The 19,807-nt window shown below is 38.1% G+C and overlaps 1 protein-coding gene across 1 annotated transcript in view; it reads left to right on the forward strand.

Annotated features, from left to right (window-relative positions):
* Positions 1–19,807, forward strand: part of MAPK6 (mitogen-activated protein kinase 6) — a 37,141-nt gene that overhangs the window by 4,346 nt on the left and 12,988 nt on the right. Inside the window, exons 2-3 of the mRNA XM_086710694.1 lie at positions 14,778–15,967; positions 17,370–17,514. Coding sequence (XP_086566820.1) covers positions 15,413–15,967; positions 17,370–17,514 — 700 coding nt within the window. The 5' untranslated portion in view covers positions 14,778–15,412. The remainder of the gene's footprint in view (positions 1–14,777; positions 15,968–17,369; positions 17,515–19,807) is intronic.

Genomic DNA, 19,807 nt, shown 5'->3' on the forward strand with positions numbered 1-19,807 from the left:
ATCACCCAGAAATTTGTTAGTGCAGAGTTCTCCACCCCATCCCAAGACCTACTGAATTAGAATCTACATTTTCACAGGACTCTTAGGTGATTCAAATGCACACTCATTTCTAGAAGCTCTGCTAAATGATGTATATTTAGTTGATTAACTGGTTAGTGACTGATTTGGAAAATTCAGGTTTTCTGAGTTGCTCCTTTTATTGGGTCTCCTGAAAAAAGTTAAAAGGGAAATTGAAGCTCTAATTGATTACTGTTCAATAGAACTTTCTGTGATGATGGAAGTGTTGTATTCTTTGTTGTCCAGTGAGGTAGCTACTAGCCACATGTAACTGTTGAGCACTTTATGATGCCTAGTGCACCTGAGGAACTGAATGTTTAACTTAATTTTATTTACTTATTTTTAATGTTTATTTTTGGGAGAGAGAGAGAGAGACAAAGCACAGACAGGGGAGGGGTGGAGAGAGAGGGAGACACAGAATCTGAAACAGGCTCCAGGCTCTGAGCTGTCAGCACGGGGCTTGAACTCACGAACTATGAGATCATGACCTGAGCCGAAGTCGGACACTCAACCGACTGAGCCACCCAGGCGCCCCTGTTTTAATTATATTTAAATAGCTGCGTGTAGCTAGTGGCTACCATATTGGACAGTGCAGATCTAGATGATTTTTGCCTGTACCAAATTTAAAATAATCTAAGGTGTAATTTAATAACTGATTAGGCTCAGTTTAATAATTTCCTTCTTGGGGCACCTGGATGGCTCACTTGGTTAAGCAGCCAATTCTTGATTTCAGTTCAGGTCATGATCTCACTGTTCCTGAGGTTGAGCCCCGCCCGCGTAGGGCTGTGCGCTGGCAGCATGGAGCCTGCTTGGGATTCTCTCCCTGTCTGCCTCCCCCACCACACCACTCGCTCACTCTCTCAAAATAAATAAATATTAAAAAATAATTTCCTTCTTCATTTACAAATTGGAAAGATGGTTTCTAACTGCTTGCTTTTCCATTATACCCAGATATGATTTTAGTAGTTAATATAAAGTACTGCCAGTTTTCTGATTGATACTGTTGTGTTTAGTAGATAATGTAAGTTGCAAGAATGTATGTTTTCCTGTTTGTCTTAATAAAGATATTTTCACTCAGATTAAAAAAATTAAAGGGGCGTCTGGGTGGCTCAGTCAGTTAAGTGTCTGACTTCGGCTCAGGTCAGGATCTTACGGTTCTGAGTTTGAGCCCAGCATCGGGCTCTGTGCTGACAGCTCAGAGCCTGGAGCCTACTTTGGATTCTGTGCCTCTCTCTCTGCCCCTCTCCCGGTCACACCCTGTCTCTCTTGCTCAAAAATAATAAAATAAACATTAAAAAATTAAAAATAGTTGTTAAATAAATGTGCCTTAATTATCTTGTAGATAGTATCGAGGGGATAGTTTTTGCCTCTGGTCTAGTACCTCCAGCCTTGTTGGCACTTGTTGATAGCTGCCAGATTGATCTGCCATTTTTAAAAAATGTTTTATTTATTTTTGAGAGAGAGAGAGAGAGCACGAGTGCAAGAAAGTGGGGGAGAGGCAGAGAGAGAGGGTGACAGAGGGTCTGAAAGGGGTTCATGCACTGACAGCAGAGTGCCCAATATGGGGCTTGAACTCAGAAGCCACGAGATCATACCTTGAGCCAAAATAAAGAGTCAGATGCTTAACCGACTGAGCCACCTAGGCACCCCTGCCATTTTTTATATTATTTCCAGGTGCAGAAACATTGATTGATTCTTAACTTCGCACATTAGGCACAGGGAAGAACTAACCCTAAAGTAAATCAGACTGGCCAGTGTCCAGATCTTCACATTTACTATGTATATGATTTCAGTGAAGTTGCTTTCTCTCTCAGAGTATCAGTACTTTTGTTTGTAAAATAAGATTTGCAAGGTACTAGTTCTGAGTAGCAGAAATAATTTGTCACTTAGAAAATGCCTCGCGCTTAATACATACTTAGTAAATACAAATTGCCTTCCTAAGACCTCCTGGTTAGCTTTTATGGCCTTCTGTAATTTAGTCTTATGCTTAAGATTTCAGCCAGGCTTAAGGCATAGTGTAATTTTAGATTTTACTGGTTTCTACTGGTTGCTGTAACTTCATGCTTTGCTTCACTCGTGTCATATCCCTTGTAGATTCTTCCAAGAGCTCTGCTTTCCTTCTCTTGACTTCTTAAGGACTCATCTCTTGGTTGTATCATGAATTTTTTTCCCTTTCTACTGGGTCTTTATTAGTACATAAATGTGCTCTGAACTATTTAATGTGGTAGCCACTGGCCACATGTGGCTATTTAAATAAAAATTTATTGAGGAAAAACAATCAGTTTCTCAGCCTTCTAACCATATTTCATTTGTTCAGTAGCCATATGTGGCTGATTGGCTACCATATTGAACAGTATGTCTATAGAATGTTACATACCCTCTCCTGATTGATTGCACATTCTCCTCTAGCTACTAATTTCTCATTTCTCTGATTGTCTTTGAAGCAAAATTTCAAGGGTTGTCTTTGTGTGCTGTCTCCTCTTTGCTCCTCAGCCTGCTCTAGACTGGCCTGTGTCACCATCTCAACCCCATGAAATTGCTCTAATCAAGATACCAGTGACTTTTGACTTACCAAATTCATCTTACTGGATCTTGTAATAGAATTCAATATAGTTGACTACTGTTTTCTGCATATTCACCTGCTTTTCTTAGCTTATGAGACATATATTCTTGTTTTTCTGCTACCTCACACCTTGTTAAAATTTTTTACAGGCTTCTGTCCTCTACCTGCGTCCACATATTGGCATATCCCAGAGTTTAGTTCTGGGCCTCCCCCAACCCTTTCTAAATTCTTTCCCCAGCTGGTCGACTCATTCAATTTAAGTACTGTCTACCGTGGATAATTCTCAGATTTACATTTAGACTTCTCACCTGAGCTCCAGACATTATCCAGTGTGTACCTGATACTACCACTCAGTTACCTAAACAGACACTATGTAAATAGGCTTAACATATCCAAAATAGAACTTTTTCCCATATTATTCTTCTTCCAGTCTTCCCCATCTCAGTAATTGGCACCTAGGTGTTGTCCTTAAGTCCTCTTTCCCTTATCCCCCATATCTAATCCATCACCAGGTTCTCTTAGTCTCCAGAATATTGTTTGAACCTCTCTCCTATTTTACATCTTGATTGCTACCATCCTAGTTTTAGCCACCATCATCTCACTTGGCCTACTGAAAATAGCTTTTAGCTGGTTCTACTTTCACTCTATTATCTTCAGTCCATTCTCCTACCAGTGGCCAGAATTCATCTTTTTAAAATGTAAATGAAACTGTGCCAGTTGTCTGCTTAAATCCTTCATAGCTTTCCTTTGTGCTTACTGTAAAATTCAGAGCCTCATGTGTTATTTTTCTACTTGTCTAGTTTTAACTCCACATCACTCCCCCCTCTCTTTGCTCAGGATGCTGTGGCTACACTGCCATCCTTTCCTCCAAAATACCACGTTCTTTCCTTCTTTAGGTTGTATTTGCTGTTTTCTCTGCTTGGAATGCTCTGCTCCCATCTCTTAGCAATGCTGGTACCGTCTCATTTAGATTTCAGCTTCTTAGATGGCCATTTCCCAGACACTCAATCATAGCACTTAGATAAATCTGGAGTTATGTTATTTCTTTGTTAATCTGTCCTCACTAGATTGTAAACTAGATTGTAAACGCTTTGGAAGTAGAAGAACCTTAACTGTCTTAATATGCACTGTACCATCAAATAGTGCCTGACACATGCCAGGTACTCAGTAAATTAAATTTTTGTGGACTATAGAAAATGTTTGATTCCTTTAAGCTTCTAAAAGGGAAAACTACATTAAAGATTGTGTTGTCAATGTAACGTGATTCTGGCCTGGGTCCTTTAGCTCTCAAGTACATTATTGGTATAATTGCAGAAACTTAAATGGGATCTGAGTATTTGGTAGTAGTATTATACCAGTGTTAATTTCCTGATCTTGATTACTTTTTGGTTATACAGAAGAGTGTCCTGTCTGTAGGAAATATATTGTACTCTCTAAGAGGTGGGGGAGTGTTTACTGGTCAATAAAAAAAAAAATGCATTATTATTTGAGAGAAGGTCATGGGCTTTAGTTTGCAACCTGAGATTCAAATCATGGCTCTTTCATTGATGTGTGATGTTGAATGCATTATTTAAATTGTCTGAAATAAAGATCATAAAATCCATTTTACAGCCTTGTTAGGATTTAGTATAAGAGTATATGTCCAGTACAATAGTTGCCACATAATACATTCTTAATCAAGTTTGTTATTTCAATGAAAATATGTATATCTTGATTAACATGGTTAATTTCCATTTCTTTCGGAATTACCAATGAATCTGTAATGTTTAATGTATTGGTTTATATTATGATTGATGTAAAAGTATAAAAGAACCTCTTGACAAACTAGGTCATTACTTGCAGTTGTTGATTTATTTAGTTTTCCTTTTTTCCCTTCCTTTTACTCTCCATTGATGGACATGTTATTAAGTAAACATAATGACCAAAAAGGAAGAAGGTGTTTAAGGATAACCTGTGAGCCTTTTACTAGTCATCACAGTCTTTTTAAAATATTATAAATTATTTCACCAATTCTGTAAACCTTAGAATTGCATGATTCAGTTCACCCCTTTCCAGCACTTTGTGCTCTTGTTGTCTTAAAATTTATTATTTTTTTTTTTTAATTTTTTTTTCAACGTGTATTTATTTTTGGGACAGAGAGAGACAGAGCATGAACGGGGGAGGGGCAGAGAGAGAGGGAGACACAGAATCGGAAACAGGCTCCAGGCTCTGAGCCATCAGCCCAGAGCCCGACGCGGGGCTCGAACTCCCGGACCGCGAGATCGTGACCTGGCTGAAGTCGGCCGCTTAACCGACTGCGCCACCCAGGCGCCCCTTAAAATTTATTTCTACATGTGCTGTAAACCCCATGATACATTATTATTTTTGCTTTAAATAATCAGTAATCTCTTAAAGACATTTAAACATGTAGATGTTTTTTGTTTTGTTTTAAGATTTTTTATATTCTCCAGTTATTTACCCTTTCTGGAGATTTTGTTCCTTTCTGCAGCTTCCATTTGTTGTCATTTTCCTTGAGCCCAAGAACTTTTAGCATTTCTTTAGCAAAAGTCTGAGGGAGACCAATTCTTGTCACTTTTGTCTCTTTGAAAATGTCTGTATTTCATCTTCACTTTTGAAATGTATTTCCCTAGATACAGAATTCTGGGTTAATATTTCCTTTTTTTTTTTTCTTTGGCACTTGAAAGATGACGTTAGGTTGTCTTCTGGCTTTCATCATTTCTAGTGATAAATCAGCCATCCTATTCATTCTTCTCTTAATATATTTAACTCTTTTTTACCTGGTTGCTTTTAAGAGGAGCTCTTTTTTTTTTTTTTTCCCTCCTCCATTTTCAACAATTTGGCTATGATCTGCCTAGGTATGAATTTCTTTATATTTATCCTGCTTGTCTTGCATTGAGTTGTTGAGTCTGTGAGTAGGTGTCTTTTGTCAGTTTTGGAAAGTCTTTGTTGACTATCTCTTCATATATTTCTACCCTGTCAGCTTTCTGAATCTGTTCAGCCTAGCTGTTAGCTCGTGGGACTGCTTGGACATTTCTTTGCTTTCTGGTACCACTTCAGGTTTTCTGTACTTTGTGTTTTTGCCCTGTTTATTTGCTTTAGGAAGAACATCTGCCTTATACTCAGAATGCATTGCTTCCTGACTTGTCCCTCGCCACCGCCCTCAGAGGGCACCTGCCTTGGATGTGTTGGAGGCCCATATGCTTCATGAGATTCTCTCTCAGCTTTCCTGCCTTACCCTCAGATTTTTGTTCTCAGTGAGGACCTGTGGGGAAGAGTTGGCGGGTGGGACTTGAAGCTGGGCCTCCTCTGAATTCTGATCTGTTTGCTGAAACCACATGTAGCTATTAAAGTTGGTTATAAATTTGGTTGGTTTCTTCTCAGTTTTGTTAGTGGTAAATTATTTACTTTGCCAGGAATGAGAATAGTTATGCCATGGTCCTTCTTTTATGAAGGGCTTACTGTTTTCTAGAATTTATTTAGATTTCTTTGGGGCACCTGGATGGCTCAGTCAGTTAAGCGACCTACTTCAGCTCAGGTCATGATCTCACAATTCGTGGGTTCGAGTCCTGTGTTAGGCTGTGTGCTAACATCTCAGAGTCTGGAGCTTGCTTTGAATTCTGTGTCTCTCTTTGCCCCTCCCCCTGCTTGTGCGCGCGCGCGCGCGCTCTCTCTCTGTGTCAAAATAAATATTAAAAAAATTTTTTTAGAATTTAGATTTCTTTGCATCTTTAGATTTCCTGTTGAGTTTTTTTAAAAACTGCAATATTGTAGCTTATCCAGCTTATTGTGGTTTATAGGGTGAGAATAATAGAGTCTTGTAATTTTCTGCATTCTAATCAGAAGTGGAAATCCTGAACCTTTCTTTAAAATTATAAAACTTTTGATGTACCTGGGTGGCTCAGTTGGTTAATTATCCAGCTCTTGATTTTGGCTCAAGGAATGATATCACAGTTTCATGGGTTCGAGCCCTGCATTGGGCTTTGCACTGGCAGCACAGAGCCTGATTGGGATTTTCTCTCTCCCTTTCTCTGCCCCTCCCCCACTCACACTGTCTCTCAAAAACCATAAATAAACTTAAAAAAATTATAAAATTTTAGAACTGGAAGAGGCTGTACTAGTCATGTAGTTTAGCTACATCATTTTCCTGATGAGGAACTGAGGCCTAGAAATGTGGACTACTTTGATACACAGCTAATTTAGCCTTGAATCCTGAACTAGATGTCAGATCTCTTTAATTCATTTTTTACCCCCTTTTAATATGGGCTTAGTGAACCCAGACAGGAATTTTTCCGTAGTGCCAAACGTTAGTGTGAATCTGACAGGAAACTTACACTGTGCTTTTTAATCTTGTAAGCTTGTTCAGCCTTGGAGAAAATGAGAAACAAACCAGGAAGGATATTCCAGGAAAGTTACATGCCATTCTGATTCATTTTTTTTTTAAATTGGGTATTATTCTCCAATGAAGTATGTGGTTCTGTCCATTTGATGAGAGTCCAAAAGTGTTTTGCATGGCCTTCTTCATACCCTCACCAGGGTTAGCTGAAAAATGACAGCAGTTATGTTTGATGTGCAGTCTGGAAAGCTTTGATGTTAAATGCCATAGAGCATGCTAGGATGAACTGAAGAATAATCAGAATAATGTCAAGGTCTCCCATATCTTCATGATACCTACTTGCTATCACATGGGCTAATGGCTTCCTATAGAATCCTGCTTGTCTACTAATATAAGACACTATTTCAGTGGTACAACCCCTTCTTACTACCTCGACAACAAAAAAGGCACTATAACAAAGCTGAAGGTTTTTGTTTTTGTTTTCAGTCTGAGTGAGCTTGTTTCACATGTTGATAAACCTGTGTGTTTACCATAGGGTGAGGCTCCTGGGGGGAATGCCTGGAAAGGAAAGTACCAGATCTAGGAGTCATCACTGATGTTCCCCTGTGGTAGGTCAGAGTATGATCTGATTCTGAAAAAATTGAGGATAGAGCTTATCTTCTCCAAAACTTCTTACTGTCAAATACAATTTGATATTTACATTAATTCACTCAGTACAGTTTTTAAAATGCCTACAAGTACCAGGTACTATGCTCAGAAAGTATTAATAAAGCAACTGAATCTCAAACCTTTTATTTTAAAAAAGAGCTACATGCAACAAAGGGGAGGGGAATGGTCCCCTGGAAGTGTAGAGGTATCTGAAGAGTAGAGATGAGATTAGATTGGGCAAGGATGGCCTAAGACAAGGGAAGGAGAATACTATTAGAAAAGAGAGGGGGGAAGAAATGTTAGTGGGCTAGGGAGGAGTCTACTACAGTGATCTAGGAGTATGTGCTCCATGAGGTCAGGGTGTTTGTTTTTTTAAACTATTTTGATCCCTGCTATATCTTAATGCCTAAAACAATGTCTGTCATATGGTAAGCATGCAGTAAGGTTTTGTTGAATAAAAATGTAATGGATGGTAGAATTAAAACTATTTCAGTCAAAGCTGTTCAAAACATCTTGGTTATCTGCTCCTGGGACTATGTTGGGATTGCATTTCCCCACTCCCTTGAAGCAGGTTTGACCATGTGACCTGCCTTGATCAGTAAAATGTGAGCAGAAGTGAAATGTGTCATTTTTGGATGGAAGCTTTAGACCCATGAGGTATTCCCACATTCTGTTTCCTTCTGGCACCATCGAGTGGCAGTGGCAGAGCTGGTAGTTCCTTCAGCAACTTGGATGACAGCTACGTTGGACTTGTTGCATGAGCATGACTTAAAACTTCTGTTGTAAGTCAATGAGATGTTGGGGATTTTCTGTTAGTGTACAGTAATCTAACCTATGTTGACTACAGATACTTATATTAATTTTCATCTGGTTGGAATCCTCATATGGCCAAAGGCACTTGAAGGAGGAGGCTGCCCACTTGTCTCCTGCTTATATATTTGCTCTGGTGTTGCCTTAACATTAGTCTTAGAAATGAGGTCTCAGGCAAGAGAAAGATAGGAGAGGGGATGAAGGGTTATTATAATTATTTTTAAGTTTCCAGCCGTAAATTTGTAGAAAGGATTGTATTTGTTTAATGTTTAGTATATAGCAGTTTCAATCACATTTCCCCCATTCTGGGCATACCACCATAAGAAGTGCTTGGGAACAAAGACCAGGTAAGTAAAAGACCTGTTGTATGTACTTTCACAGATCATAGACTTAGAGTTGGAAGGGTCTTGAGAGATTCTTTGACCAAGTTATCTGGTCTGTGTTTTTATATTCTAATATGGATACCCTAGAATAAATAGCAAGTAGAGATAAGCACCTAAATAAACATAATGGCATTTATTTTATAATGGCTTTTTAAATAGTTAAAGGCAAATGCAAATTCTTAAAGTATATTCAGGCAAAGGATCAGACAATTTAAGAACAGAAGCTGGGAGTAGAAGAGTTGTTAAAAAATCGGATACTTTGAAGCCAAGTAAGCCTCTATCTTTGACTTTGTAAGTTTGCTTCTATAGCAGATATTGATAGTAGGCAAGGCCTGTTAGGCTTTGGTGTTTTAGTTTTAAGGTCCTTCGTCCCACCCCAGAAGGCTAAGATCATTCATTGACATTAGTTTGCACAATGAGCCTCCTTGAGTTCCATATCTTGAGAGGGATCCCTGGTAACTCTTAGGGCTCCCCTACATCAGGAGCAAGGGCATTGTCAATGAATATGAACAAGCAGTTAAGCTGTAACCTTTGGCCTTTTCTGCCCTAGAAACTTAGTAGCTTTGATGAGAGCTTGAGACATGATCTTAAGGGAGGATGAATTTGCTATGACAACACCTCTCTGTGCCAGGGTTAAGAGATAGTCCTAGGTGAATGTAAATAGAGCTCAACCTTTCCCTTCTCTCCAAAAGCAGCTAGGTTTTGGCTGAGGAGATGTGAGGTTGGCTGGATTCCAGGTAACTCAAGTTACTCACTTGACCCTAGAGAGGAGCAAAGTAGGCAAGAGGCATTGAGGAGGGGGAGGTGGAGAGTTGTCAGTGCATGTGATCAGGCCAGATGACCCATGTCAACGTTTAACCTGATAAGCAGTAGAGTGGAAGATGGAAGAGAAAACCAGATAAGTAACCTTTATATGTTTAAGTCACTCACCTCAAACTTGCTTTGCACATCCAGACTTCTTTTCTGATAGGGGGCCAAGTTCTTATATAGGAAGGGAAGGAAAATCCAGTTTCTATAGAATGGGAAGATGGGGCAGAGTGAAGTTATTTATTTAACTGTTTTATTTCTTTCTTTGTCATTTTATAAGTTTACTGAATATTCTTAGGCTTGACTCACATTGCCTGTATTTCTCTTGCTTGGCGGTAGGCTAAGTGACAGAAAGCAGGATGATTAAGGGAAGAAAGGAGTGCTTGAGGAGATCTGTGTGGCCAATGCAGTTTCAGGGAACTGTCATAAATGTAGGAAGCTGGTACCCAAACTAGGCTACATAGAAGACTTACTTCTGTTATATGGTGGATCACTGAAGACCAAAGGTAAAGCATAAAGCCATCTTTATTCTTTTTTTTTCAATATATAAAATTTATTGTCAAATTGGTTTCCATACAACACCCAGTGTTCATCCCAAAAGGTGCCCTCCTCAATACCCATCACCCACCCTCCCCCCCCCCCCACCCCCCATCAACCCTCAGTTTGTTCTCAGTTTTTTTTTTTTTTTTTTAATTTTTTTTTTTCAACGTTTATTTATTTTTGGGACAGAGAGAGACAGAGCATGAACGGGGGAGGGGCAGAGTGTTCTCAGTTTTTAAGAGTCTCTTATGCTTTAAGCCATCTTTATTCTTATAAATCATTCCTTGTAATTCATTTTATTTACCTAGTTGTTCAAAACAAAACATTGGCTAATGTTAATTAAAATTTAAATTAATTAAGGATCCCTTTCCAGGCAACACAGTATCAGCCCTGGGTTTGGTAGGAGTGGGTAACATTTGGAGGTAGAGAAATTAGAAGGATGCTGGGAAGGTTTATTTTAAAAGTTACTTACTGTCCCATCTTAGTTTTCCTTTTCCTCCCTTGAAGTATGTGGAAATGAAGAAGGAATATGTATCTTTTCCTGAGTCTAGGCCTTGAACTTTACTTTTATGAAGTTAAACATGAAAGATGGTAGAGGAAATGGAATAAATAGGACATTTCTAGAGATTGTTGATACGGATGGAGGGTGCTCTGAGCAGTAATCTGCTGGTCCAGTTAAGTTGTAACTGCATGCTTTTATTCGGGCCAAAGAACTCCATGATTGACCTATAAGATGGAGGTAGTTGGAGACATCAGGATTTGTATCAGGGTGATAAGGAGGAAACTGTATTCATGGTCACTAAGAGTGAGCATGGGAGGACTCTGCCTTTTTGTGGCTTCCAGAGGCATATATCCAGATCTCCTTTATTAGGTCAGATCCCCCAGTGTACAGGTTCTCAGCATCCTGTACCATTCCTTGGTACCACTTGTCCCCTTTTGCCTTCCTCTTTTTTCCTTTTATTAGTTTATTGTTTGTTTCCAATCATACTGTAAACCCCATGAGGTCAAGGCACAAGTCTGTTTTTACTTACTATTTTACCCCCAGTACCTAGTATATTCACAGGTACATAGCATATAATTAGTAAATACTTGCTGAAAGGAGCATGAATGAATTGGAAACATTTAGTGGATCCACTTTATCTTGCAGAAGTATAGCGTTATCTCCAACTTACTGATTAAGGTGGGCTTACTTTCCAAGCTCCTGGATGAAAACCTGCTCCAATAGCTTTTGGTCCAATGGATATTGAAGGATTTTAAAGACTAGTACAGAGCAGTGAGGTAGATCACTGGGCAAGAATAGCTTTACCCCCCCCCCCATTTTTTTTATTAGTGTAATCCTCACTGTAGAATTATAGTTTTGGTGATTAACATTCCTTTCTTTCACTAGAATGGTCTCATATTTCTGTAAAGTCTGTTCAAGTCTTTCAGTATAGTCATCAGCTGAATCTGTAATGAGGACTCTGTGATTCTCAGGTTGGTTACAAGTCCTTGCCTTCCCCAATATGATTTTTTACCCACTGTCTACCCCTGTAAGTGCTGACCAGTCACAGATATCTGAAAAGGCATTGTCATCCTTGTAGTTTTTGGTCTGTGATGCTTCTGGGTCTCACTACGATTTACAGGGAGCAGATGTGGGTGGAGGCCTTGAGTGGAGATCTTGGCGTTCTCATGACTCTCCAGTCATCTGGCTGCAGTTCCTGTTACAGTGCTATTCTGTCCAATAATAGCGGTGTCACTTTTAGCAAAGCTAACTTATTTGCGCTTGACAATGATTGCTCTACTAGTGAACTAGAAGCTTAAGAGAGTGCTTAGAGATTTTTCTGTATGTCAAGTCTGTAGAACTGAGTTTAAAATGTACATTTATAGAAAACTTAAAAGTTGAGCTTTAAGGAATTGTCTACACAAGGGCAAGAAGATAAGTATGAAACAAACATTCTGTTTCGGGTGGAGACTAGAAATGTAAAATTTCAGAAATATTGGCGCCTTAAAAAAATACTGTTTTTTTAGGGGCGCCTGGGTGGCTCAGTCGGTTGAAGGTCCAACCCTTGATTTTGGCTCAGGTCATGATCCCAGGGTGGTAGGATTGAGCCCTGTGTCAGGCTGTGGGCTGAGCAGCCTGCTTAAGATTCTGTTTGTTTTTGTCACTCACATGTGCTCTCTTTCTCCCTTTTTCTAAAAAATGAATTTAAAAAGTACTGTTTTTTAAAGGATATTTGGTAGCGAATTGGAAGTACCAAGATGTATACAACTAGAAAAAATTGAGGGGAAGGGGAGATAGTATTAATTAAAGCCTTTTAAAAATTGAAACATTCTTTAATTCAAAAGTTTGTTTGTAGACTTTAAAATGTTTTGCACAAACTGGTAAGGTACAGAATCTTTCGGAGTCTGCTTGTTTGTTTTTTTCCTTGATTTCTGAGAAGCAGACAAAAGCTTGCAAAGAGAAGAAACTATCTCTGTTAGAGTAAAACAAAGCTGTTAGGCTATTAATGTTGTTGACAACATTAATCAGATACAAGAAGTGCTCATATTTATTAAAAGAACTCAGTGATAGTAAATATCAATTTTTGTGAAATTGTTGTCATAAGGATTCTTTATCTAGACTCTGAGTTATCAGTATCATCAGTTTCTCTTTCACACAGTTATAATGTTTGTGGATTTCTTGAAAGTGGTTTGCTCAGATTGTGGCAAGTAGCTGTACCTTATATTTTTCAGAATCTTGTATTTCCACATGTGAGGTATGTGGCAATATGAAGAAGGCAGGAAATAAAGGCAGATTCCCTATTGTACAAAAGCTTCACTACTGTGAAACAGCTCTGTGTTTGAGAGTGCTAGCAGTTCTCTTAAGCCACAGCTGAAGGTGATTGAAAGTTGTCACATAATTCAAGTTCAGAATGGACTGCTTTATTTCATGTTTGTCATTGCCTTTAAATGATTAGCCCTTTGAATAAATGAATATTGCACTTGTCCCACTTCCAATTTCTTCAGACCCATTCAGAAAACAACACTGTACGTACACCTTTGCCAGCTATTAGATCAAAAAGCAGCAACAACAAGCCTTTCCATATAAGAGTTAGCCTGTATTACATGCGTTAAATGAGCTACTATATTGGCCACCTAGTTGTGTCTCAGACAGGAGACACATACTCACCCTCAGGGGCTTTGATGTGCTAGCCCTTCTGTCCACAACAGTTACTCCCACACAGCACCCCTGAGGCCCACCTGCTTTGGGGCTTTGCTGTCAATATCACCTCACTAGAGACATTCCCTAACCACTCTCCCTGTGCCCTTTCTCTTTTATTTTCTTTACATCAGTTATTGCCATCTGACATCTGTGTTTTGCTTATTTGTCAGCCAGTCTTCCCCCACTATATGAGCTCTTCACATACATACCTCCCAGTTCTATTAAATTCTTAATAATTTGTCATGCCTCCATACATCTTTTTAAAAAAGAATTAAAGATGTAGTTGTAGCGTACTGTGTAACCCCACCCTGATGGTAATCCCTTCTCTCATTGCTCAAAGTAATGATTATCATGAATTTGTTACTTACCAATCATGTTTTTAATACATTTGCCATATATCTATATAGACATAGATATATAAAGTAACATTGTGCCTGTTTATGAACCTGAAATAACTGGTTTCAGCATGTCCATTTCTATCTTGAGTTTGCTTTTTTAAATTGAGTGTATGGCGATTTCAACCATCTATTCATTTTTACTATTATATAGTGGTTCCCTATATGAATATAGTTCATTTATTCTCCAATTGTTGAAAGTTTAGGCTGTTTTTAATATTTTGCCACTACAAAAAAAAGTGGGCATTTTTTCATTTGCAAGTATTTCTCTAGGGAATGTTTTTTGAAGAAAAATTACCAAATCATAGGTATGCTACTTATTCATATACATATTTATTTATTCCAAAGTGCTCTTTCTCATTCTTTTACTCATTTAAACTCACCAATATTGTATGAAAGTCCTTGTTTTTCCACATTCCTCCTAAGATTTGATATTAGCAAACTCTTAAAAATGTTTTTCTAATCTGAAATGTTTTCTTCTCGAATAATTTGATTTTTCTAATTACCGGTAGAGTTAAACACCTTTATTGGTTTATTCACTGTTCAGGTTCACTCTTTTGTAAACTGAAGAGCATGCTCTGCAGATTTCTTATTTGTACTATTAGATTTTTGTTTATTCGATATCCATTGGCATAGTTAATAAGTAAACATGTTTTTTAACAAAGACTAACACATTGCAGGCTCATTATGTTTTTTTGTTTGTTTTAGGGAAATGTTACTAATGTTGTCCTCAAAAAGTTCTAAAGAGCTCTGTAAAACAATTATGAACCTTCCTTCATTCATTGGCATTTAAGAAGTGATACAACCTAATGACTGTAAATACTATAAAGTATCTAGTATGGTGGGATCTAGAGTCGGAGCTAGTACATGTGAATTGCTTACAACATGGATAGCTATTTTTGATTGAGGGTCATCTTTCCATTTGGTGACTATAAATAAATAAGTTCAATGTACCAGTAGTTGTTTATAGCTAAATGCTCAGTTCGTGTCATTTAACAAAGGTGTAAGAAGAGCATTTCCTGCAATGGTGACTCTTTCCTTCTTTTTTCTCATCCTCTAGGTTGTATCAGAGTAAGATGGACGGTAGCTTTGATTGTGATTGTGGTGAGCTGGAGCCACCTGATCACTAACAAAAGACATCTTCTGTTAACCAACAGCCACCAGGGCTTCCTGTCGAAATACACAGCAACAAAGGAAGAAAAGAGGCAAAACGGAAATAGTGCTTACCAGCACCTTAGAATGATGCTGCTCAGGACCAGTCCAACACTGAATGTATCTGCACTGTGAGGAGAATGTTCATAGAAGCCTGTTGTGTGCATATTTATTCACATTTTTGTTAAATGTTAAATCGTTTAGCACAGTAAATCTGAGTGCATAGTATGTCATTTCATTCCGTTTGAGTTTCTTGAGTGTTTTCTGTAAATGTCTGCAGAGTTGCTGCCCCTTTCTTGAACTATGAGTACTGCAATCTTTTTAATTCTCAATATGAGTAGAGCTTTTTGAGCTTTAAATCTAAGGGGAACTCAACGGGCCTGGTTGGCATATGCAATGAACATCAAGAAATCATCTTGCTGTGGAAGCAAAATTATTTTTCTTTTCCTTTTTTGAAAGATCTTTCCTTTTGATGTCAGTTTTCTTCCTTGTTTACACAAGTTCAACAATTCGAAAGGAAAAGGCAATAGTAGAGGTTTCAAAATGGCAGAGAAATTTGAAAGTCTCATGAACATTCATGGTTTTGATCTGGGCTCTAGGTATATGGACTTAAAACCATTGGGTTGTGGAGGCAATGGCTTGGTTTTTTCTGCTGTAGACAATGACTGTGACAAAAGAGTAGCCATCAAGAAAATTGTCCTTACTGATCCCCAAAGTGTCAAACATGCTCTACGTGAAATCAAAATTATTAGAAGACTTGACCATGATAACATTGTGAAAGTGTTTGAAATTCTTGGTCCTAGTGGAAGCCAGTTAACAGACGATGTGGGCTCTCTTACCGAACTGAACAGTGTTTACATTGTTCAGGAGTATATGGAGACAGACTTGGCTAATGTGCTGGAGCAGGGCCCTTTACTGGAAGAGCATGCCAGACTTTTCATGTATCAGCTGCTACGTGGGCTCAAATATATTCACTCTGCAAACGTACTGCACAGAGATCTCAAACCAGCTAATCTTTTCATTAATACTGAAGACTTGGTGCTGAAGATAGGTGACTTTGGTCTTGCACGGATCATGGATCCCCATTATTCCCATAAGGTAGGTGCAAAGCCAGCTGAGACAGATCTTTAAACTGATGTGTATCATCAGGAATAGGTCTTGTATTTTCTTTTATATTATGACAGATGTTTTTCCTTAACTGTGTTAAACTTTACATGGTACCTTTTTTTTTTCTGATACAGATCTTTCAGTCAGAATCTGTGTTTAAAAGGAAGGTGGAGTGGGATCCTAATTACATAAAAATTCTTAAAAGTGTATGGTTATTTATTATAACTGAAACTCTCCCTTATTTAAAAGTGGGATATATTCTTAAGTGTGTAGGGCAGAATTGTGGTTCTATCTGAAGTTAAGAGGGAATGCTATTTGAACTTTTATGTCTTGTGTCCCTTTGAGTCTCTAGTATTCTGTTATGCCTTATTTAGGCACACTTAATTTAGTTTGCTATCTAAATTTGCATGAAGATAAAATGGGAAGTAAGAATAGCTAAAGGGATTCATAGTAACTGTACTTTAGGTAACCTTTTGCCTTCATAGAAGAAGTTAGTATTTTCTGAGTTGAACTTTGGTCTTTTAGTTTTCAAATGAAATTATCTGTGGGATCCTGATCTTTAAAATATTAAAGTGGAGCTGCTTTGGTTATAAAGAACCCCTAGTTAACATCTACCTTCATAATTTTTCAAGGTTGTTTTGAGGATGAAGTAACACAATATATGTATAACTGTTTTTGTTAAATGCTTTATAAATGTAAAGTAGCAAAACTGGTTAAGAGTGGGATATGTAGGGGCGCCTGGGTGGCGCAGTCGGTTAAGCGTCCGACTTCAGCCAGGTCCCGATCTCGCGGTCTGGGAGTTCGAGCCCCGCGTCAGGCTCTGGGCTGATGGCTCGGAGCCTGGAGCCCGTTTCCGATTCTGTGTCTCCCTCTCTCTCTGCCCCTCCCCCGTTCAAGCTCTGTCTCTCTCTGTCCCAAAAATAAATAAACGTTGAAAAAAAAGAGTGGGATATGTAGTAGAGCCAGTCCCCTGGGTTGTTAGTAAGGAGCTTGGCATTAGTTTAGAAGTAGCACCTTTGGTGTTCTTCTCTACCTTTCCCTCATTGATTTGAAACATGCCTGCTCCTTAATTAAGACCTGAAGTGAAAAATAGCTCCTCTTTTGAAAGTGTGACCTAGAATCAGCACTAAATTCTTACAGTATATTTTGGTCAGCAGACTTCATGTGAACATCATCTTATAGATTATATAATCCCAGGGGGAGTTTAAACTCCTATTTAGCCAGAAAAGTATAAGCGCCTTAAAAATACAGAAACCAACTGTATTTTGTTAGGATCTCACAATTCGTTTTTATAGTTTTTTGTTTTGTTTCATTTTTAAGATCAGGGATTCAAGTTTTGTACTGTTCTTCAGCTAAAGAAAAAAACTGAACTATGTTTTTGTTTCTTTTTCAGGGTCATCTTTCTGAAGGATTGGTTACTAAATGGTACAGGTCTCCACGTCTTTTACTTTCTCCTAATAATTATACTAAAGCCATTGATATGTGGGCTGCAGGCTGCATCTTTGCTGAAATGCTGACTGGTAAAACCCTCTTTGCAGGTTAGAGATTTTAAAATATATGGAAAATTATCCAAAAGAGAAATAATTTTGCATGTATCTATGAAGCAAGAATTACATAAGATTTAAAACAATTGTAGTCTGGAATATTAAGAGAGAATGGTGTTTTTAATATTTAAAAAATTTAAAAAACTTATATTCACTGAATTCACACAGCAAATACAGTCAGAATTTTAGTGTTCTTTTGTATTTATCTTAAACATAATGTTGCGTGTTTTTTTGTAAAATGTCTGTTTTTTTTGAAAGAGATAGTGTGAGCAAGGGAGGGACGGGAGGTGGGGCTGGGAGAGAATCCCAAGCAGGCTCCACCCTGTCAGTGCAGAGACCCATGTGGGACTCCATCCCATGAACCATGAGAAACCTGAGCCAAAATCAAGAGTCAGATGCTTAACCAACTGAGCCACCCAGGCACCCCAAACATAATGTTGTATTTTTAGATTTATAATACTTGTTGGTAATCTGTGGTAAATGATACCTGAGTTGTATAATGCTGTCAGTATTTGTCACTCGTAGTCAAAATTTTTAGCTATTGTTGAAAACCCAGTAATTCTTTGTCCACTATCATCCCTGTTGCCTGAACTGCCGTGTCCTGTTGCTTGACTCCTTTGACCTTTCAGAAACAAGGAATTTTTTGCTGAGTTTGATGCTATGAGATTTTTCACTACATAGAAATAGTGAAGAATTTTGGTGAGAGGAAGAGAAAGAAAAAAGTGGTAATGTAAATGAGGGTATGAGCCTGAATCAGTGAGAAAAGTTTGATGACAGAAATCGTGTACATGCAAGAATTGGTGCAAAAAGTTGGATGGAAGCAAGGTGTCAAATAATGAAGATATCTATGTCTAGTTAAGATGGGGCCAGAATACTTAGAAAGTAGGCAGAAGAATTCCATTTGGAAAACCAGGAAGTAGTAAGGTACTGAAGATTTTTTAGTTAGAGAACTGACATGATGGTGATTTAGGTCTTTTCTCTCTTTGGACATTATTGTTTTTCTCTCTAACCAGTCTTACTTACAGTGGCCCTCCCACCACTCCCAGATTATGCTAAGAGCAGAAGAAAGGGCAGGGTCTGCTTACAAAAGAAGGATTACTAAAAGAAAGATAAGGGTGCATAGGAGAACACTATTGAAGAAAGGATGGTATGACTAAATGCCCTTACTTTTCTCTTTTAATGCTGACATTTGCACTACTCAGCTTACGTAACATTGACCAATCAATTTGTAGTTTTCCCCCTAAATTTATCTGAAATTTCTTCTGATATGTCTGATAGTGATTGAATTTCAATTTAGAAAACTGAGAAAATACCAGTTATTCCTGGAAACTAAATGCTTGAGTGGATTGAATCTTTTCCTAGAAACAATACTGTAATTGGAGGTTATATTCCTGATATTCAAGTACCTTCCAACATGTAAAATAATTACTGTATTATTTGTTGCTGTATGACCAACTGTCTCAAAATGTAGTTGCTTAAACAACAAACATTTATTATCTCATACTTTGTATGTGTCAGGAATTGGGAGGTGACTTCACTGGGTGGTTCTAATTCAGATTTGTTTAGTCAAGGTGTTGGTTAGGTCTGCAGTCATCTGAAGGCTTGACTGGGGCAGGAAGATCCACTTGTAGATAGCTTACTCGCATGACTTACTAGGAGGCCTCAGTTTGTCATCATATGGTCTTCTCTATAGGATTGCTTGAATGTCTTCATTATGTTGGATTCATGAAGCTGGCTTCCCCCAGAATGAATGATCCAAAAGAGAGCAAGGAGAAAGCTTCTGTATCTTAAAAAAAAAAAAAAAAAAGTCCTGTCAGTATGTAATTCACATGCCATACACTTCACCCATTTAAGATATACAGTTCAGTATTTTGTAGCATATTCACAGGATTGTATAACCGTCTAATTTTGGAACATTTTTGTCCCCCCTAAAAGATAGCCTGTAACCATTAGCAGTTACTTTCCATTTCCCCCTTCTTCTAGCTCCTGGCAAACACTAAGCTACTTTATTTCTCTGTAGATTTGCCTGTTCTGGGTATTTCATGTAAATAAGTTATATAACAAGTGGCCTTGTGACTGACTTCTTTCACTTAATGTAATATTTTGGAGGTTTATCCATGTTATAACATGTATTAGTATGTCCTCTTGTGGCTAAATAATTCCACTCTGTGTATGTGCCACACTTTGGTTATACATTCAGCAGTTTATGGAAATTTGGGTTATTTGTCCTTCTTGGTTATTGTTAATGATGCTACCATGTGCATCAGTGAACAGTTTTTGTGTAGTT

This window comes from Puma concolor, chromosome B3, assembly GCF_028749965.1.
Source record: "Puma concolor isolate L17-30 chromosome B3, mPumCon1.1.hap2, whole genome shotgun sequence".
NCBI lineage: Eukaryota > Metazoa > Chordata > Mammalia > Carnivora > Felidae > Puma > Puma concolor.